Consider the following 22,409-nt stretch of genomic DNA (forward strand, 5'->3'; position numbering starts at 1 on the left):
TTAGAGCTGCTGTGCTACCATGTCCCATAAATTATTTTAGCTATAGTGACAGTACATTAAGAGAGACAAAAGGCCTCCAACAAATGAGTTCAAGTACTATTAGAATACTTTAATAGTTCTTGAACTCATTCTATTCAATTTGGTATCCAAACTAGCTAAAATACTAATATGTCCCCTTCAAATAGGTCAATGTTCGTAAGAATTCATGTTCTAAGCCAGCCATTCTCAAACTTTTTTTGGACCACAGACCTTTTATATCTTTGCAGTTTCTGGGGCCCCCTTTAGCAGGCTGACCACTTGCATAATGAGCTAGGCTTTAAAAGGCCTAAGCTAAGAGTGAGATAATGATACTCAACATACCTTGTCTTATAGATATTTGAGACAGAGTTCTAGAACATTCAACCAAGAGAAGCATGTGCAATAATTGTTTTCTTGAATGCATTAATTCAAGCACAAACAAAGGAATGGATTGCATTGTTTTGTTTTCATCCCTTTGATGAAACTTCCTAGCAATTAATGACAGCATATGTGACAAAAAGAATATTTTATTAGTTCAGTTACCAGGTCCCCCATAAACCCTTTGGACTCCCCATCTCACATTTTTCATTCTGTGGTCTCCTTCAAATGTGTCAGCAGCCTCCAGGGGGTATATGGCGCCCTATGAGAATGGCTGATCTAAACAATATTTTAAAATAACAGCGTAATACTTACAAGAGAATAAGTGAGTTGAGCCCATAAAAGGTTAGTGGAGAGATGCACTTGATATTATTATTTTCAATTACTCTGTAAATGAGGGGAAAATATACTTCTCAATATGGAAAATAGTGGCAGTGGAAAACAACATGTTGTATACCATCTTTTAAACTATGTGTTATAAATGATTATGCTTAATGTTATGAAATAGATATAGGAGTTCCTTGATTCCAATTGGGGCCACATGGAGAAGAAGAAATTGTTTCACACCTGCATAATTTTTCCAACTGAAACTAATCTCTTACCTTCCCCAAAAAGACAGAATCATAGAGTTGGAAGTGGTATAGAGGCCATCTAGTCTAGCCCCCTGCTCAAAGCAGATTACTGTAAAGTATTCATAAGTATTTGTACAGCTGCTGCAACTGGTTCCACTGCTGAACTACTCTGACTGAATCCCCCCCTTGATATCTACTGCTACCATTCTCCATGTAGTTTGAAGCCATTAGTGCGGGCCCTATCCTCTAGTGCCAACAGAAACTACTCCCTGCTGTCCTCCGTTATAACCTTTCAAATACTTAAAGAGAGCAATCATGTCACCTCTTGACCTTTTCTTCTCCAGGCTGAACATTCCCAAGAAGGAATTGGTTTTTATATGCCACATTTCTCTACAGGAGTCTCAAAGTGGCTTACAATCACCTTCCCTGTCCTCTCCCCACAACAGGCACTACGTGAGGTCCTGATATTACTGCTCAGTCACAACAGCTTTATCAATGCTGTGGTGAGCTCAAGGTCACCCAGCTGGCTGGTTGTGGAGGAGAGGGGGAATCAAATCTTGCTTGCCAGATTAGAAGCCACAACTCTTAACTACTACATCACAGGGTTCATTCCCTGGCCCCAGATCATCCTTGTTGCTCTCCTCTGTATCCTCTCAATTTTGACCATGTCCTTTTTGCGTGAGGCCACCAGCAGATTGCACACAGTACTTTGACTAATGCAGTATACAACAAGACTATGACATCTTGCGATTTTGATTTGATGTCTTTGTTTATACAGACAAAGACTGCCGGTCCTTTTCCTTTCGAATAACAACAGAATTGGGTACAGTGTTGTTTATAGGGCAAGAAGAGTTAAACCCTCCTCCTATGCAGCTTTGGTTTGTACCTGGACTTCACACAGCTGTTATTCCTACTTTAATAATACTAGGAACATTCAAGCACAATCTTCAAATACCTAATTTAGTCACTAGTGCGCATATTGAACAGTAATCAAGTTGGATACAGGAGTTAGTTCTAAGAGATTTTGTTTAAAAAATCAGTAAAATGCAAGAGTATACTACTATCTAGCTGAATTAAACTTTCTGTCCCTGTATATTTGTTCTTATTTTTTGTTTCAAGGTGAGGAACTGGACAACTGATCAACTGAGCCCATTATTTCCAAAGAAGTTTGATATACTACATTTTTGAAACTAAAAAAATGTAAGCATGTGAACAATTTTCATGTCATTTGCTGCAATGATTTAATAACCATCTCACAGAGCCATTACTTCGGAAAATATCACAGTTTCTATGACAATACTTCACGCAAAGAAACATACCGAATATGTCAAGCATTTGTTCTTTAGAATAATGACAGCTGTGCCATTCATTCAATGCTGTTTGCTCCTAAATTGTCATGATTAATAAAAGGGATCTTTAAAAATACCAAAGTTGTAACCATGTTAAAATTTCTAGTTACTGGTGTTGATTTTGGAGGACTGAATGGTGAAGACAGAAACATCTGTCAAAAATGTCTTACACTTAAACTTTGACTTTTTACTTTTTAAGGAAACAAAAATCTGAGTGAGCCTCCTTCTCCCCAAAATACTTCCAGAAAAATCACAATGGATTATTTGCTATGGACTTTATTATTTAGGGCAGTGTTGGCAGTGTTGAATATTTATCGAGAAGAGCACCTGAAAATTAGTGAAGGGGCCTTTGCTGCCGCGGGGCCGAAGCACCAGGAAGACGCCGCTGGGAGGCTGGGACTACACGTCCCAGCATCCTTTGCGGCCGGCGCAGGTGCGACGGCGGGGAAGGGAGGGGCAGAGGCCGGGGCTCCTTTATAAGGAGCTGCGCTGACGGGCCCGGCCTCTTCTCCCGCTCCGTGCCTGTTTGAAAGGCCGGAGCGCCGGGCGGCTAAAAACGACTGCGTGATTGCGGCCTGCCGCAATTCGAGTCGTTGGGGGCCCTTGAGTTCAAGCAGGAGCGGCTGGGGGAGCGATTGTTCTCGGCGCTTCTAACGCATTGGGCCAGGGGCGGAGAAGACGGGAAGATTTAAAAAAAAAAAAAAAAAAAAAGAGAATTTTTTACCTCAGAAGCGGGCGGGGATGGCGCCAAAGAAGCAGTCCTGTGGGAAGGGGGGAAGCCAGCGGCGGAGTCGTCAGGCCTCGGCAGCGCAGGCTGCCGGACCGGCGGGAACGGTTCCCGGGGGTTTTATCCCGGTTAGAGCACAGCCCGGGTCAGGGCCTAGGGGGCGAGGGAATGAGGCAGGCCCCCCTAGTGGGGTTACAGTGGGCCCATACGGGACGCGATCGGCCCGCAGGAGGGCTGCCCAGGCCGCGGCAGTTGGGCGAAGGGCACAGGCGGAGCAGGCCCAACAGGGGCAATCGGGTGGCGCGGATGGGGAAAGGGCGTTGCCCCCATCGACGCTAGTCACGGTTCCCATGCAAGGGGCTTCTGATGGCGGGTATGGTGGAGCTCAACCGTCTGGGGCATGGGGCACGGCCTGCGGTGGGCAGGGCATGGGTTGGCACTGCCCGCAGATGAGTGGGCAGATGTCAGTCCCGCTATCGCAAGCCAGCGCTGGAGTACAAGGAGCGCTTGGCTGGACGGCAGGTTCTAGTGCCCAGCAGGGGGCAGTGTCTACAGCTCCACAGGGGGCTCTGGGCTACTGGCCGTCAGCTGGTCAAAGTGCAAGGGGGGTAGCTCAGTGGCAGGCGGTAGCTGCTGGGTCCGCATCGAATGTGGATCTGATGGCGGCGGGCCCGTCCTGGCAAGGGGTTGATGGTACAGTTGCACAGCCTATAGGGGGCATGGAGCAACAACAACGGGGGGGGCAGAATCTGGTAGGGATTCAGCAGTGGCCAGCTCCAGCTTCAGTGGCTATGGGGGCTGGAGTTATGGGGGCCTCCTGGCAAGGGTCCAGTGGACAGTTGCCGATCCCGGTTAGTGGCCAGAGTGGGCAGCAGGCAAGTGCTCAGCCTTGGCAGGCTTCCAACAGTACAGTACAATGGCAGGGCCAAAGTCAGCAAGGAAACGTTTCCCAGTTGGGGATCCCAGTCTCTTGGCAGCACAGTGGGGATGCCCTTGCGCAACGGGCTGGGATATATAGGCAGTTCTGGCCCATTCCAGTGAACACCCAGGCTTCATCGACAGGGTCTCAAGGGGTTAATGATGCCGGATTTGTAACACAGGGGGCATCGGGAACCATGGGGGCAACGGGATCGGTGCCGCCAGAGGCAGTAGGGGGGGTGCCGCCAGTGGCACAAGGTGCAGAGGGTATTCTACAAGATTCTCAGAAGAAAAAGAGAACAAGGAGAGGAGGCTCTAAGAGGGCACGGGCGAGACGGGAGTCCACCTCATCTGGTGAGTCTTCCTCTACGGAGGAGGAGACAGCGGAGACTAAGCGAGACGGCAACTATTGGTTGCAGGGGGCGTTAGTCCCGGGTATTCCGGCATGGTGGGCATCTCGCAGGGAGTCTACTAAGGAATTTTACAAGGCAAAAGGGGATGGTTTTACGGGTACCCCACCTGTAGGTTATGCGAGGGGGGAGAATCCTCCGGGGACACATCTCACTACAAAGGTTAGAGAAAGGGCATTGGACGGATGCTATGTGGATGTTTTCCGCCTAGTGCGGCCTGATGATGAGGCCCCTTTTACTGGGTCCAGAAAGGATAAGAAAGGGAGGGACTCTGGCAGGTCGGAGCAATCCTTCCACAACTGGATGCTGGGTTACGGCCAGTACATGGGTATGGTGGTAGGTGCCTACCCAGAGAGGGGATGGCATCTGGTACAACACCTCAATAATGTGTTGGAGGCGAGGTCCCTTTCGGGTGATACAGCGGCGATTGCATACGACAAGCTGATGAGGGAGCGGGCCTCTAATAATCACCAGGCTAGGTGGGATGTAAAGGATCACGACGCATGGATCGTGAAAGTGGGGCCTTATGTTAAAAAATATGAACAAGAAAGGAGGAGAGTTGGTGGTAAGAGGGAATGGAGAGGGGCCTGCTGGGATTATAATAGGGGCACGTGCAGGCGGCGGCGTTGCCGCTTTGAACATTATTGTGAGGAATGTGGGGGCAGTCACTCTAAACAAGACTGCGAGAAGTCATCTGGCAACCAGCAGCCCTTTCGAGGGGGCCGGCCTTCTTTCAAGAAAGGAGGAGGGTCGGGAAATGACAATGGAAAGAAGAGCGCATGAGGTGCCTCTGGAACTGAGGTCATTGGCCTGCTCGCCAATCCGTGTGGAGGTACTGCTGAGGTGGTTAAGTAGATATCCGGATAAGAAAGCAGCAGATTACCTTGCGGCAGGATTTACTGAAGGTTTCAGAATCCCATTTACGGGCTTGAGGGTCGCAACGATGAGCGGCAATTTAAAATCGGCAAGCCAACTACCTGAGATCCTGGCGACCAAGATCGGTAAGGAATGCGCCGCTGGGCGGATGGCGGGTCCTTACAGCACTCCTCCTCTTCATAATTTACGGGTATCACCGTTAGGGGTCGTGCCAAAAAAGACCCCCGGCCAGTTTCGAATGATACATCACCTATCGTACCCCAAAGGTGCGTCGGTCAATGATGCAATAGCGCCAGAACTGTGTTCGGTTAAGTATGCATCATTGGATCATGCGGTGGCAATCATTCGAGCGTGTGGTCGGGGGTCTCTTATGGCAAAATGTGATATTCAGTCGGCTTTTCGTTTGCTGCCAGTTCACCCAGATGATTTCTGCTTGCTGGGATGTCAATTTGAGGGTTTCTGGTATGTGGATAAGGCTTTGCCCATGGGATGTTCAATTTCATGTGCAGCTTTTGAAACATTCAGTACCTTCTTGGAATGGGAACTGAAAGAGAGGACGGGATGTCCTTATACAACCCACTACCTTGATGACTTTTTGATAGTGGGCCCAGCTGATTCTGATCTATGTGGTGATCGTTTGGCAGTGTTCAAAACGTTGACTGATGAACTGGGTGTTCCTTTGGCCCATGAAAAAACAGAGGGTCCAGTTTCCAGTTTAACTTACTTGGGGATTCGGCTGGACTCGGTGGCAGGGGTATCACAGTTACCACAGGATAAGCTGAGCGCTTTGAAGGAATTAATCGGTAATATGTTGAGGAGGAAAAAATGCACCTTAAAAGAGATGCAGGTTATTCTTGGGCATCTGAATTTTGCCTGTAAAGCCGTGTCGCCTGGAAGGGCTTTTTGTGCGCGGATGGCGAGGTCTACGGCTGGTGTGTCTTCTCCTCATCATCATATACGATTGACAAAATCACTTAAGGAAGATTTTAGGGTGTGGTTAGAGTTTTTGGAGGGTTTTAATGGGGTTGCTATTTGGCAATCATCATTAACCCCTGAGAACTCCTTACAAGTTCACTCTGACGCTGCCGGCAGTTTGGGTTTTGGTGTGATTTATCAAAACAGTTGGTGTTCTGAACGCTGGCCGGCAGGTTGGGGGGAGACGGGCATTCTGAGGGATTTGACTTTTCTCGAGCTCTTTCCGGTGGTGGTGGCTGTCACCTTGTGGAAAAATTTATTTAAAAATCACAAGGTCCTATTCTGGTGTGACAACCAAGCGGTTGTAAGGGTTGTTAACAGGCAGTCTAGCCGATCGGAAAGGGTTATGAGATTAGTCAGGCATTTGGTTCTAACATGTTTTGGTCTATAACATTACATTTCATGCAAGATACATTCCTGGAGTGGCAAATGACGTGGCGGATGCTTTGTCTCGATTCCAGGAGGACCGGTTTCGGGTTTTAGCTCCATCAGCGAACCGGAGTCCAGATCCGTTCCCGGAGGAGCTGTGGAATCTTGGCAGCGAACCATCCAACGAGCAGTGATGGGTTCTATGGCTCCGTCCACGTTGAGGGCATACTCCAGTGCGGTTTCGGGTTATATGCAGTTTGCAACGTTACAGGGTTATGACAGCCCGTTTCCGCCATGGGAGGATATAATTTTGCATTATTTGGCACACTTACATGGACAGGGGGCGGCACCTAAGACATTGGCAGTCCGTTTGGCTGGTTTGTCATTCTTCTGCAAGTCTCAGCGTTGGTGGGACCCAGCAACGTCTTTTCTAGCCAGGAGAGCGCTACTCGGGTGGAAGCGTTCTTCTCCCGCAAGGCGGGATTTTAGACGCCCAATTTCAATACACACGCTCCAAAAGTTACTATTGGAATTACCGAGAGTTTGTAACTCGGTGTATGAGACCACCTTGTTCACGGCGACCTTTACGGTCTTGTACTTTGGTGCGTTTAGGTGTAGTGAAATTGTGTCGGCTAGTAAGACCGTGGCTGGGAATCAGGCACTATGTGTTCAGGATATTGAAATAGGTGAATCAGAATTGAAAATTCACCTCAGAAGGAGTAAAACGGATCAGCTGGGGAGGGGGAATCACATAGTGCTCAATGAATCAGGTGGAGGTTTGCCTTGCCCTGTTAGAAGTGTCAGGGCATACCTCTTGATTCGCCCACCATTCGAAGGACCATTGTTTGTCCATACGGACGGATATTTGCTATCCCGGTTTCAGGTTATAGCGGTAATGCGTTCAGCCATATCTAGGTTGGGGCTGCCTGCGGGTCAGTACGGGACTCATTCGTTCCGCATTGGAGCGGCGACTCAGGCGGCAGTGGGGGGCGCTGGTCTGGATGGTATAAAAGCAGTGGGTCGATGGAAATCAAGTGCATGCAGGAGTTATATAAGACCAGACCTCCTTCTTTGATTCTTTTGCTTTTCCAGAACTGGCGATGGCTGTTCCCAAGCTATGGATTGTAGGACACAGCATTGTGTTTTGGGCAGCACGTTACGCGGCTGATTCTGGCTGGGAAAGATGCCTTGGATTGTCAGGACAAGTTCAGATCCAATGGAGAGGGAGGCGAGGAATGCGGTGGCCATCCTTTTTGGAGATGCTGGCGGAGATGCTGCGCAAGGAAGGATACCCGGACGGGTTGATCATACAATTGGGAGAGAATGACTTACCTGTGCAGTCTGGTCGACGCTTAGCCAGGATGGTGATGAATGATCTGACGACACTGAGATCTTGGCTGCCTACGGTTGCTATCATTTGGTCTTCGCTCCTGGAACGGCGAATCTGGAGGGGGGCCGTCTCGCCTAGCCGAGTAGATCTGGCCAGGAGACGGGCTAATAAGGCGGTATCGAAATTTGTGGAATCGCATGGGGGATTGGTCATTCAGCACCCTGAGATTGGTTACAGGCAATGGGCACTGTATAGGGCTGACGGGGTCCATCTCTCAGAGTGGGGGATGGATACCTGGCTTTTCGATGTACGGCATGCGATTTTACAATGGCTGCAGTGGTGAGAGGTGGCGGGAGCGCAGGGAGGAAGCTCCCTGAGCTCGGTGGCGGTTGGTTAGCTGGAAGCGAAGGTTATGGTGGGTGCCAAGCTTGCGCGCTGGCATCCCTAGGAGTTGGGGGCCCCCTTAAGGGGCTGAGTGGATGCGGAGCCGGTTTGGTGGGCTCGCATTTCCGGGTGGCAGGCGAAACCCAGCAGAGGCAAAAACGCCCGGCGGGTTCGCGTATAGTTGCTACCTCCCACGTTTGCAGGTCATGGCCGGGAATATGCATGCGCATGTGCCAGCAATTCCCGTTGAGGAAGACCTGCCGGGTAAATTTGGGGCTGCCTCGTAGGTCGGCTGACCACGAGAAGGCAAGTTCGCTTCCAGGCTGGGGGGTGCCACTCTCAATAAAACGGCTGTGGCCATTTTCATGCCAAGAACAGGTGTGGCGTCGTTAATGGGGCGACGAATGGGGACCCTGCAAAGCAAGAGCACCTGAAAATTAGTGAAGGGGCCTTTGCTGCCGCGGGGCCGAAGCACCAGGAAGACGCCGCTGGGAGGCTGGGACTACACGTCCCAGCATCCTTTGCGGCCGGCGCAGGTGCGACGGCGGGGAAGGGAGGGGCAGAGGCCGGGGCTCCTTTATAAGGAGCTGCGCTGACGGGCCCGGCCTCTTCTCCCGCTCCGTGCCTGTTTGAAAGCCCACCCACCCTCCCTTTATGTTATGGGTTAAGGGATGAAGGTTCATCTATTGTTAAATATAAAAAGGAGGAAAGGGGAGGAGTTTATGGTAAAATGTTATATTGAATGAAATATTTGAAAGTTGTTAACTTTTGTCACAGCCGGCGGTTGGTTAGCTGGAAGCGAAGGTTATGGTGGGTGCCAAGCTTGCGCGCTGGCATCCCTAGGAGTTGGGGGCCCCCTTAAGGGGCTGAGTGGATGCGGAGCCGGTTTGGTGGGCTCGCATTTCCGGGTGGCAGGCGAAACCCAGCAGAGGCAAAAACGCCCGGCGGGTTCGCGTATAGTTGCTACCTCCCACGTTTGCAGGTCATGGCCGGGAATATGCATGCGCATGTGCCAGCAATTCCCGTTGAGGAAGACCTGCCGGGTAAATTTGGGGCTGCCTCGTAGGTCGGCTGACCACGAGAAGGCAAGTTCGCTTCCAGGCTGGGGGGTGCCACTCTCAATAAAACGGCTGTGGCCATTTTCATGCCAAGAACAGGTGTGGCGTCGTTAATGGGGCGACGAATGGGGACCCTGCAAAGCAAAAAAAATGAACCCTGTGAAAGTTATGGTGCGTAAAATTCTCTCCAAACAGAACTCCCTTAACAAGGGGAGCCTTTTGATGAAAAATGGCAGTCCCTGACATACGGCAGTCCCTGAGAGCCAGTTTGGTGTAGTGGTTAGGTGTGTGGACTTCTAATCTGGCATGCCGGGTTCGATTCTTCACTCCCCCACATGCAACCAGCTGGGTGACCTGGGGCTCGCCATGGCACTGATAAAACTGTTCTGATCGAGCAGTTATATCAGGGCTCTCTCAGCCTCACCCACCCCACAGGGTGTCTGTTGTGGGGAGAGGAATGGGAAGGCGACTTTGTTCTTATTTTTTTACTGATTTTTTAAACAATGGGAAGGCAACTGAAGGCGACTTTGAGCCTCCTTCGGGTAAGGAAAAGCAGCATATAAGAACCAAGTCTTCTTCTTCTTCATACTCTTGACCTACCAAGACAAAGAGGAAGACATTCTGCAAAGCATTTTACTGAAGGGACAACAATTGCCATCTTAGGGAAGCCATCTGAGATAGAATCAAAATTTCTTCCCGCCCTTGGAAAAGCATGTATTTAAGGGGGACATCTGGCATGATTCATCCCTCTCTTGGCAGTCAGATAATCAAGATAATAGACAAGATCAAACTGTGGACTGCTTCTTTTAAAGTGTAAAGGAAGCAAACAATTTCACCCCTGTTTGAATATCCTTTGCAAATGGAGGTCTCTTCAGGGAAGATGAAAGGTTCCATGAAAACATTCCATTTCAGGTCATTCTATTTCTTTTAAAAATATGCTTTGTATATCAATTCTTTGATGTGAACATTACTGCTTTTTCTATTTTTGCTTCTTTTGAAACCTTTCATGGAAAATCCATGCTCCCCTGCTATAATTATCTGCCCCAGATTCCTACCGGTGTTAAATTTACTCTAATGTAATACGTATGTTGGATTTGAATCAGAATTTAATTGACTCCTGTACTGTGAAAATAAAAATTTGTCATGCTCTCTTAATGAAAAAAGGATTGTATAGATTATGTTTGTATGGTAGAGATGGCAAAACTATCTTGTATGGCTGATTATCTGTGGAACTGAGGGTTCCATATTGTGCACTTAAAGCAATAAAAAAGCAGTACATACAGCCATTCAAGTTTATGTAGATCTTCAAAGACACAGGGTTTCAGATAGGTTATGTTGTTGTGACTTAGGTATCTAAAACAAAAACAACACATCACAATAGGCAATTGTGTTAGAAGCTTATTGACTGGTTTGTTTGTGACTCATTCTTCCTTTATTTTTTTTTTAGAATGTGTTAGATACACAACTCTGTGATACAGAAAGTAAGGTGCAAAACAGAGACTTATCTAAAGCTATGCCTAGTATTCAAAAGTGACTTCCTAAGACATTCTTTCTCAACATTTTTACAGTTGAGAAACCCCTGACACATTCTTCTGGCTTCGAGAAACTCCAGGAGTGGTGCAACTGTGCAGAATATGGTTGGGAAGCATAAATGTGTACATGCCCACCTGGGGCCCCTCCCCTTCCAATCCCTTACGGGCCCATCATTGGCCATTTTGGCATGGGAGGTGGGCAGACATAACCATATATGATGACATCACCCAACAAATGTTTAATAAACAAATTAATTAATTCCCAAACATTTGGGAAACCCTTGCAGGGCTGTCAAGAAACGTCAAGTTTTTGCAAAACCCTGGTTGAGAAAGCCTGTCCTAAGCAGAGTTACACCTTCCTAATCCCATTTTCCTCAATGTAATTAAAAGAGTGTAATTCTGCTTCAAACAGCACTGCAAGTCACTATTCCACATTTAAAGGTGCTTTATAGCCACCCTTCATCTTTGGCAGTACCCAACGGGCTTCAATTTAGATCTTGTTGGGGTAAGGTAATTGTCTGACTACTTCCATTGACAATGGACCAACAAGACTTTCTGCTTGTGTATGGATGCTAGCTCCTGCACTGAAGGCACTGTTAAAATTATTTCAGTGTAGAAGTATTGATAGATCTAGTGTATAACTACAGAGGAGATACCTACAGCTTTGTCAAATTGTAGAGTCCTCTGAAAGCATGTCCTGACACAAAACTTATTTTGTTGTCTTGAAGATACCTGTGGATAAAAAAAATATACGAATAAAAATATTGACTGTAGCCATGAATGACAGGGCAATTCTAAGCAAAATTACAGTCTTCTACATTTTCAGTAGTTTTAGGGGTTGTAGCTCAGTTTCATGTTGCAAAGCTTATGTCTCTAATTTTAAAATTTAAAAAATGCACCTTAATACACCATTTAAGGAATGCTATCCTGTTTATAGAATATTAGAGGCTGGTTAAGGGCTGAATTGAAAACCAAGACAAATGAAATTGCTGTATTCTGCAATTCAAAATTTCAAATTTACAAAATGATGACCTTGTCCTGTGATATTCACTATGTATAAAATTGTGGCCAGAAGAGGGTGCTACAAAATATAGAAACACTTGTACTAGATGGCAGTAATAAGAATTCAGGGAATGCATGCTGTTTATACACACTTAAGGAGTATGCAAACAAAGTGAAAATCAGATTTGGGTAATATGACATCTTAAGAGCTTTTGTTGGATTCTGTAGTGTCAAATTAAAACTAGCTGCAACGAGACAGCAATCAAATATTTGTTTTCATTAGTTGCAATGGGAAATACATTTCATGGTGTAATTTCTCCCCACATCTAGGATGAAGATTTTCAGGCAAGATAAATAATCCTTGGTCTATAATGACAATTTCAGCTATGATTGCATATAGAGGGAATGTTAGCTTGTACTATCAGTTCAAGAGACAAAAAATGCCTACTAAACATCTCTGAGCTTAGGCAATTTCCCAGCAGAAAACAGAGCAATATTTGGCTGTAGAATAGATGCTTAATTAATCGAGCCATGTTTCCAAGAATGCAAAAACCATGTTATATGAACTCCCCCCTCCTTAATAACTATGTAACAAACCGATGATGTTTCAGTAGTTTGACATTAAAACAGTGTCTTACAATTTTTTAAGATCCTGATATTTTTTGAAACTGTTGTCAGCAAGCCTTCCTAGAAGATTCCTTTTCAGGGACCTGGAATAAACATTAAGTTTACTGGGCAAACTTATTCACCAAGCCACTCCCCAATATAGGAGACTTCTTTCATTGCAATGGTAACAAATACAGATGATACAAACTTCTAAACATTAATGGACCAGGCTAGTCCAGGAGAAAAGGGGTGGGGATCATCCTGGAAGGGACTTCCCTCCCACCTTCCTCCCAGTTGCAGCTCACTAGCAGCGATTTAACCCTCTAGTTTTCACAAAACCTCGACTGAGAAAGCCTGCCCCATCCCTTGTGGATTTTGTCTCATGACCCCCAGCATAGCCTTTTTGGTGGTTAGCTGGCCTCCTGGAAAAGCAGATTGGAACCAGCCCTCTACGCCAGTTTGGTGTAGTGATTAGGACTGCGGACTTCTAATCTGGCATGCCAGGTTCAATTCTGCACTCCCCCACATGCAGCCAGCTGGGTGACCTTGGGCTTGTGGGGAGAGGAAAGGGAAGGCGACTGTAAGCCGCTTTGAGCCTCCTTTGGGTAGAGAAAAGCCGTATATAAGAACCAACTCTTCTTCTTCTTCTTCATGCCCATTTTTGGGTTGGTTCCAAGAATGCTAACAGGAGCTACTTAAAGAGAAAGGAGCATTTAAACACCATGCTGGGAATTGTATCTCATCCAGTCTAGACAGAATAATTATCATATGGTATGAAGATCAAAAGGGCCTCCAGCAAATGACTGGAGGCTGCATACCTACTGGCTTATAACTAGGCATATACATTCATTTTTAGTAAACATGGGGGGGGGGGAATCCTGAGAAATACCCTTTCTGGTATTTTCCAGTATTTTCTATACCAAATACAGATTAGATAATCTTTATTTGGTACTAATATAGTCAGTGCCAAAAAAGCTGACAATATAGTCAATGGCAAAACCTGAAACCACCCCGAACCTTACAGTAGGGTGGTATAGAAATATAATAAATATAAGTAAGTAAATAAGTAAATATTCAGGTGTAATGAATATTTTTGTCTCCACTATTTCCTGTGGGAGGAGTGACCAAACTGTGGCTCTCCAGATGTCCATGGACTACATGAGAAGGGGCTCATTGGATTTGTAGTTCACAGACATCTGGAGAGCCACAGTTTGGGCGCCCCTGCCCTATGGGGCCATTCAAGCTAATGGCAAATCTACCCTGAGTCTATAAAGTGGTCTGGTGAGCACTTTGAGGTAGAGGCACCATATTTACATTTTCACTGCAGAGATTCTTTCGGACATTTTGCTGGGCTTGTACTGCTGCCTAGCTATTTTCCCTCATTGGAAACAATGGAGAATGGGGCTTACTGTCTTTGGGTTCCCATAGAATTGGACCCTCTCCTTCAGTCTTTTTGAAATTGGGGGATTCTTTTGAGGAGAGGCTCCAGCTGCAAATTTGATGTCTCTACCTCAAACCCTTCCCTTACCAGACCACTTTATAGACTCAGACTTTAAAGGTCTCATTATGGAGTCAAAATTATTTGGTATTCCCAAATATTGGCAAATTGAATACCAATACTAGTACTTACATCATAGTGACATTTGAAGAGACTGAAGGGATTGTGCTTAAATTGGCATCATCACAGTCCAGCTCTAGTCCTTGGCACAAACATTGTGTTGGCACAGAATCAATCACTGGATAAAGAGAATATTACAGATGTAGTAGATATTGGAATGATAATGCAGAGAGAAAAGAACAATATCTAAAACAAAATCATCAATTAGAATTAAGTCATAATTCATAATAAATGCATACTTCATTACACAGTAAGGTATCCGTCATAATGGACACTTATCTGTACTTTGTTCTTCATCAGGCAGAATTGTAACCAAAGCAAACATGGTTTATGTGACTTTTTCTAATACTTGCCCATCTTTTCTGTGCAATTTATGTCATATTTTCTATCCTGCCCCTCTTTCAAGAAACTGGGGGCAGCATAAGTGTTCCCCTCTTTTATCCAGACAACATTCTTGTGTTTTAAGAAAAAATGCTGTCTAAATACTGTTGAGAATTATGTATGTAAGGAATGTTTAGCTTATATATGTAAGGAATGTTTAGCTTATATATGTAAGGAATGTTTAGCTATCAGCTTATGCAAGGGATGCCTTGTTCAGCCTTTCATAAAGGAGATGGTTAGGCTTAAGAAGCAGCTTAAAGAGATATTCAAGACTATGAAATGAGACAGAAACTGGAATTTGTGTTCTATAAATGAAGTCCATTATTTTTATTTAGTTACTTCAGTTATACCTTATCTTTTTCCCCATTGGAGATTTAAAACAGCTCCATTGTATCCTCACAAAAACTCTGAGGTTGGCAAGGCAGGGACTGTGTGACTGGCCTAGCAAATGTATCTGTCAGATTGGGGATTCAAACCTCAGTCCCATAAATTCTACTAATACATCTGAGGAATATTTACCATGGACTTATTCTAAGGCAATATTTGAAGTGCTATGTGTGAGACCATCAAGGAATGTGAATATGAACATTGTTGGATGTTCTCAGATTCCATATTAGAGTGATCGTTTGCCACTGTGTTCTGTTGTGTGAACAACCATGTAGTTGCAAATGTAGTGGCAAATGAGCACTAGATGTAACAATAGCTACATATCCAGAGTTATTAGGGTACAACTTTTCTGTCATGCTGGAAAAAATCTGTGTCTTGTGGAAGGGTGACTAATCAGGTTTCAAATGTACTGCCCATATTCCCTTAAAGAGAACCATGGTTCACTTGAACAGTGTGGCTTAAATGTATTTTTAGCTGTAGACTCCTTCTAAAATGGAATTGCACAGCTGTACTAAAATTACATTTCATTCTTTGTCACTCTGCATTGAAATGTGAAAAACCTGGACTGGCTCCTTGAGGTAAATTTGTATGCATCTTTTGTATTTTAAACATTCTGTAGTTAGGCAAATTATTGTTTATGCTACTTACAGCATTCATAGGCCTTCACTTCAAAGGCATATTGCAACCTCCTTTCATTGTAAACGGCAAAATATTTATCTAGCTGCTGAGACCATCCATTGTTATCACCTAATAATAATTGTACAAAAGAAATGTTAAAATCGTTTTTCTTTGTATTTGTAAAAGCATCTAAAGTGTACTAGACATTACCAAAAAAAAAAAACAAACAAACCCCAAACCCCCTGCCTTCCAAGTGCAGGTTACGTATTAAAAGGCTATTCCAAAACAATAGGGCACAAAGAGAAAATTAAATGGATGAAGAATCCTCATGAACAGCACCAGTATGTGCATGTCCGATTGTACAAAGGAACTGGTGCACTGGCTGCAAACACAGAAATATCTTTACTTTAAAAGCAACCTTGTGTGTGTGTGGGGGGGGGGGAGGTTAACCACTTCCTTACAGATCAGCCTCAGTCCCTGTGGCTATTAGCCAATAGAACCTCCAGCTATGATCCAGATAGTGGAAAGCGACAGGAAGGGTCCCATTCATGTGTGAAGGAAGTGGGAGTAGAGAAAGTCTGGGTTTAAACAAAATCACCATCTGTGGTTAAAGGAAGCTAAAATCTATTTCTCCCATGTCTCAGGGCCACAAACATGAAACCATCTTCTAGAGAGTCAGGCAACTGTTCTGTCCAAGTCAGTACCCTGAATGGAGGCAGTTCTCCAGTGTCCCAGTCTTTGCCATCATTTAACTACCTAATCCTCTTGTAATGGGAGATGCTGGAGACCTGGATGCATTGCAGATGAGCTTCTCAGCTACATTTCCTCTTTTAACTAATTTGTGAGCAATTAATCACACATCACATTGATGGGGACTGATTTCTGAAGAGTGTAAGGCCTTCATTCTGATTGGGACCATGAGTAGGAGGAAGTGAGGCTTCAGCATCTTCCCAACATCATTTTCCCAAGTGGAAATTGTCCCCGAAGTGCTCCTGTTAGGGAGCTGCACATGTAGTGATAGACTACACACAAAGCCTCCCAATGGGACACATATTGTCCCCAATTCAGTTTCAGACAGTGGGGGGCACGAGCGGTGCAGAGAGAGAGAGAGAAAGAGAGAGAGGGGTGCACTTAGGCAGGAGAGGAAAGGAGCTGTGGGTAACCTGTTTAACTGGACTTCAAGGTATTTGTGCCTAACAGCAGCATGAGAAACTGAAGTTCTCCATCTTAGCATGTTAGCTGTGAAAAGCTGCTGCTGTATTAGTTACAGAAATAAATCAAGCTACAAGTGAGATGAATTTTTTTTTGCCTGTCCAACACCTCTCAGCGTAAACCCTTATGAAGCACCTTGAGCAGGTGTATCCATTCTCAACACTTCAAAGATGTTAAAAAGAGGGAAGGTCTAAACCAGGGGTCCATAAACATCCTGTACCTGTGGGCTCCTTTGGAATTCTGACACAGGGTGGTGGGTGCAATCACAAAATGGCTGGAGCATAAGGCAGAGCCAGTTTCAAAATGTCACGGAATGAGATTATGCATATCAGTAACATTAATTCTTAAACATCTCATGCAGAACCAGTCCTCGACAGGATTCCTTTAAAATAAAAAAAAATTCTTACTTAAACACAACTCACCATAAGCCCTGCAGTGCTGTGGTGGCAATTGATGTCAAAGCAATGAGGTTTTTATTTTATTTAAAACATGTATTTGCTGCCTTTCTTCCTTACAGAGGTCAGCAGATTGTTGAGAACTTTACAGAGTGGCAACCAACTGCGCGAACCCCAGTGCTGTCATGGCTGACACTAGGTCCAAACCAAGAGACCTAACCGTCTGTGGATGACTTCCCTCACTGAAATAGAACCCCAGTGCTGCCATGGCTGACACTGGCTCAAACCAAGTCCAGAGAACAGTGAATCTGTGTGGACATTGAAATCCCTAAGAATCAAGAGTCTAGGGGACTATAATACCTAAGCAGACACCACAGGTCTGGGGGGAGACTTGCTACCATAGTCCTGCTCTTCCTTGCATTTTTTGTGAACACTTTGGAATGTATGAAGGAGCCCAGATAGGTATAAATGTAAAGCCTGTAATGCAATGCAAGACCTATAAATAAATAAGAGTGAGGCTGAAATTATTGTTCAATTTATTGGATGTCAACTTGCTAAACTGGTCCTTTAGCTCTCTAAAGACACCCAATGTTTTTTTTTCTGGCTAGTGAAAATGCATGCATTCCAAAAAAAAACTGCAGCTCCTTAAAATGCATTACAGCTGATACTACATTTCCTTTAGAAGAAGAATAGTTGGTTCTTATATGCCACTTTTCTCTACTAGAAGGAGTCTCAAAGCAACTTATATTTGCCTTCCCTTTCCTTTCCCCACAACAGACACCCTGTGAGGTAGGTGAGGCTGAGATAGCCCTGATATTACTGCTCAGTCAGAACAGCTTTATCAGTGCTGTGGCGAGCCCAAGGTCACCCAGCTGGCTGCATGTGGGGGAGTGCAGAATTGAGCCTGGCATGCCAGATTAGAAGTCCACATTCCTAAGCACTACACCAAACTGTCTCTCAGTGAGAACAGCTTTATCAGTGCTGTGGCAAGCCCAAGGTCACCCAGCTGGCTGCATGTGGGTGAGCGTGGAATCAAACCCGTCTCACCAGATTAGAAGTCCGCACTCCTAACCACTACACCAAGCTGGACATTATCTTCTCTATAATTTTTTAAAATTTTGTTTGGATTGATATATTACCTTTTTTTAGATGTGTTCATGTAACTCTATGATTAATCATGGATATCATTGCACTAAGTTATTTGGACACCATGTACTTCTGGAAAGAGTTTTTCAACATGTGGCAACTGTAAGGATCAATGTCCATAGTTCTACACTGACTTATTCATGAGAGAATACCAGAGAATGCAATGCAACTTAATATATATTTTATTAGCAAATATCATGTCCCCTGTTTCCAACATCACCTTCTGTTTTATTTATTTAAAATGTTTATATGCTGCCTTAGCTCCATAAACTCAAGGCTGCTAACAGAATAGCAAAAGGTGCAAGGACATGAATATTTTAAGAATTCAGCAACAAGTTAAAAATCAGGTAAAGCCCAATATACATAGTTAAAAACACAGCCCAAAGCAATTTACCCTTCATCAAATGCCCTCTTGGACAAAATAATCTTCCACCCCCTTCCTGAAGTTGGCAAATAAGGATGGGCATGAACTCGTTTACAAGCTAAAATTCATCATGAATCTCACCTTGATCATAGCCACCAAAATTATTTTTGGGGAAGGCGCTTTCCCCAAACATTTCCCAGACTTTTGTCTGGTTCCACTGTTTGAGCTATTTTAACTTGTCAGTTGTGATCCATTTAAGTCCTATGTTTTGCTGGGATGTGTTTGTGTGTGGGGGAGAGTGGAGTGAAACAGGGCTAAAATGGCTCAAGCATGGGTACTAGTGCCTTACGTCAGTGGTCCTCAACCAGGGACCACTCGATGCCAGGGACCACTCACCGGGGACCACTCAACGCCTTTTACTGAGGCCCGGTGGGGGGGTAGTTTACTCCTCTACTCTCAACCACTTCCCCTAGCGCTCTCTGATCGCTATGGTAATGTTTAAACATCCCTTCAAAATAAGATACAGACATGCCACAACAATGAAGTGTGTTGTAAAGGGCCTGGGGGGGATGAAGTAAAGGGCCGGGGGGGGGGGGAAGGCGTCCTTTGGGGCCCACCTCCAATTAGTTGAAGGACCACATGTGCTCCACGGCCCACAGGTTGGGGATCGCTACCTTACGTGTCCTCGGAACACTTGGCCACAGTGATCCATGCAACGGTCACTTCCAGGTTAGACTACTGTAACTCGTTCTACATGGGCCTTCCCTTGGCTTTGATCCAGAAATTGCAGCTGGTACAAAATGTGGCTTAAAGGGTCTTTATTAAAACTTCTTGTAGGACCCATATTCAGCCAGTGCTACAACACATGCACTGGTTATCAGTCTGCTTCAGGGTCAAGTTCAAAGTTCTGTTTTAACTTTCAAGGCTATATGTGGCCTACCTGCGGGACTGTTTGCCTGGCTATGCCCCCCACAGAGTACTTTGTTCTGTGGGTATGAATCTGCTAGTTGTCTGGGCTCCTGGGGCATTCACTTAGCCTCAACCAGGGGCAGGGCCTTTTCAGCCCTTGCCCCAGTCTGGTGGAATGAGTTTCCATGAGAGCTACGGGCCCTGATGGAGCTATCAACATTCCGCAGGGCCTGTAAGATAGAGCTCTTCTGCCAGGCTTTTGGTTGAGACTGGGGAGGATGAGCTGTCCTGGGGAATAAATAATCTATGAACTGGAGGTCCCACCTAGCAAAAGATCTAGTTGGTTGTACCAGAGCACAGATACAGTTAGGGTAGGCTGACTGATGTAGAGGAGTTACTGTTAGGATAGGGATCCACTGACTGGTGTAGATGGCTCCGCCATCTGATGGAAATTTTAGATTGTTTTAGTATTTTACTGGGGATGAATTGAAGGGTTTTTAATGGCAATTATTGTATTTTATTCTTTTATCTTGATGTAAATCGCCCTGGGCCGACTACATTGGGAGGGGCAGGGTATAAATTAAATTAAAATAAATAAATAAATGGAAATCATAGCCTAACAGTGTGGTGGGTTCACCCATCTACTGTTAAGCTGAATTGGTTGCAAACCATTTCAGTGGTTTCTTTCACTTCCCCTGTTTAGAAGTGGTGGGAGCAAACTGGAGGGCTGAAATGGGGGTGAATGAAATGCAGGGCTGAAATGGCTAGAGACCATGAGAGCCTAATAGCAGGATCTTAACAGCCTAACATATAGGCCACAACCATTTACACCACCCTGCTGTTAGACTGCAATGACTGCAAGTTATTTCAGCCTTCCATTTTGGAGTTATTTCAGCCAAGTAGCGGGAACAAAATGGGAGGCTTAAATGGATCACAGTAATTTAAACCTAATAGTGGATGGATGTGTTAGGCTATAAATTTATATGGCTTTGAGACATTTAAAATTGTCCCCACATGATCACACATATACACAGAGATATGTATATCCACGAGTAGGCTTATAGTTTCAATTAGTGTCCTGGCTCCTATTCCATTATGGTGAATAGTTTTGTTACTGTCTTTACGGAACAATCCTAAGCAGGTCTACTAGGAATTAAGTCCCACTTTAATCAGTAAGGATAATTCCCAGGCAAATAAGGCTACAGTTCTAAGGAGACTTACAATGGCGTAACTCAGCTCAGAATGGCATTATAAGTTGCCTACACAATATATGATATTACTGAATAAAGACAGAAGGTATAAAATAAGTAAAAACAGTTTACTGTTCTTCTAAGGAAGAAGAAGATGAACTGGTTTTATAGTAATATCAAACACCATCTTAAAATGGCTCTTCTAATACATGAATTATGATGTTGTGCCAAGGGCTTTGTTAACATACCGCAGTTTTCTTCATCTGCTTTATTCCCACAATCATCTTGTCCATTGCAGTGGAGAAACTGAGGCAAACACTTTGTGCTGTTCCCACAAGGGAAATAGCCAAGGGGACATGTTATACCATATCCAAAATCAGGGCTTCTAGAAGTAGCATGAATAACTAAGGAAAGAGATAGAGAGGAAGGGAAGGAAAAGAGATACTATGCATTATTTAAACAGGGACTTTCAACATTTATGTTTGTTTATTGAATAGTTTAAATAATTGAATTAGTGTCATCCTAACACCAGCATATTTTAAGTCAATCTCCCTGTACAGAATTTGCAATTATTTGCCTGCCTTAGCCATTCCAAGCAAAAGTCTCCGAACTAACTAAAGTCTCCGAAATTAACATTTAAATATCCCTTACAAGACTTGCTATCTGGTGGTGTACGCTGGTGTAGACCATATGGACCCTAGTGGGTAAATTGTGCAGCAAACGGCTGTCCACAATCTAGTTCATTGATTTGCAGCTGTGACTGTTACCTGGCAAACAGAATTCACCCAAACTTACCTCTTTCACATCTATACTATGTTGCTGGAGCAGGTTTTTGTTCCAGATAAAATTCATTTGAATTTTAACTCCAGGAGCAAATCCAGACAGCTCTCAGGTTTGTTGGCCACTGGAAGGAATACTGTGCCTTGAATGTAACCTTGAAATGATGTAGACATGCCGGGAACATTATGAGGAGTGCTCTGAGTTTTGGATAAAACTCTATGGTAGAAGAGCATTATACCACCGATCACCCTGATGTGGCTATGTCACTTCTGGGCCACATAGGCACATCATGTTAATTTCCAGCATTTCTCCCCATTCCCGATAAGTGTATCTCCCCCATCCTCTGTCAGCTGCTCCAAGAGACCTGGGAATTGTTTCTCATGCCTCCCAGCCTGTCGCCTTTCTGATTTTGTGTTTGACCACTCGTTTACTTCTTTTTTTTTTTTTATAAGATTTTTATTTTTATTTTCCAGGATTAAAGATAATGAAATACATGCAATCTACATTGTTAGTACAGAAAAAAGAAAGGTTATGCTCTTCATTTAATACATTTAGTTCCCCGTTTCAATCCCCTTTTGTATTATTTTCTTAAATAGTTCAGGTAAGGGCCCCATTGTTCTTGAAAGGCCTCTTCTGTTCTTCCGTTGACTATTAGTGTCAGTTTAGCCATCTTGGCAAAGTCAGCTAATTTATTCAGCCCGTTTACTTCTTATCTGGTCCTGGGCAAATAGTGAATGAAAATGAATCCAAATTGTTTATTTAATATGTCTGTGCTAAACAGTAATAGCTTCAAAAGTGGAATTTCTGATTTGTTATCTATATAAGTATGGCATGCTCTAGCTAGCTGTGGGATCTTGGATATTTTCACAGGGCCAACAAAATAGAGCTGTTTCACTAGGCCTACA

General features: G+C 44.6%; 1 protein-coding gene across 1 annotated transcript in view; it reads right to left on the reverse strand.

Annotated features, from left to right (window-relative positions):
• RXFP1 (relaxin family peptide receptor 1) overlaps window positions 1-22,409 on the reverse strand; it is a 38,455-nt gene that overhangs the window by 13,390 nt on the left and 2,656 nt on the right. Inside the window, 7 exon segments of the mRNA XM_077300002.1 lie at window positions 712-783; window positions 10,646-10,717; window positions 11,557-11,628; window positions 12,537-12,608; window positions 14,135-14,240; window positions 15,539-15,637; window positions 20,973-21,128. Coding sequence (XP_077156117.1) covers window positions 712-783; window positions 10,646-10,717; window positions 11,557-11,628; window positions 12,537-12,608; window positions 14,135-14,240; window positions 15,539-15,637; window positions 20,973-21,128 — 649 coding nt within the window.

This window comes from Paroedura picta, chromosome 10 (assembly GCF_049243985.1).
Source record: "Paroedura picta isolate Pp20150507F chromosome 10, Ppicta_v3.0, whole genome shotgun sequence".
In the NCBI taxonomy this organism is placed as follows: Eukaryota; Metazoa; Chordata; class Lepidosauria; order Squamata; family Gekkonidae; genus Paroedura; species Paroedura picta.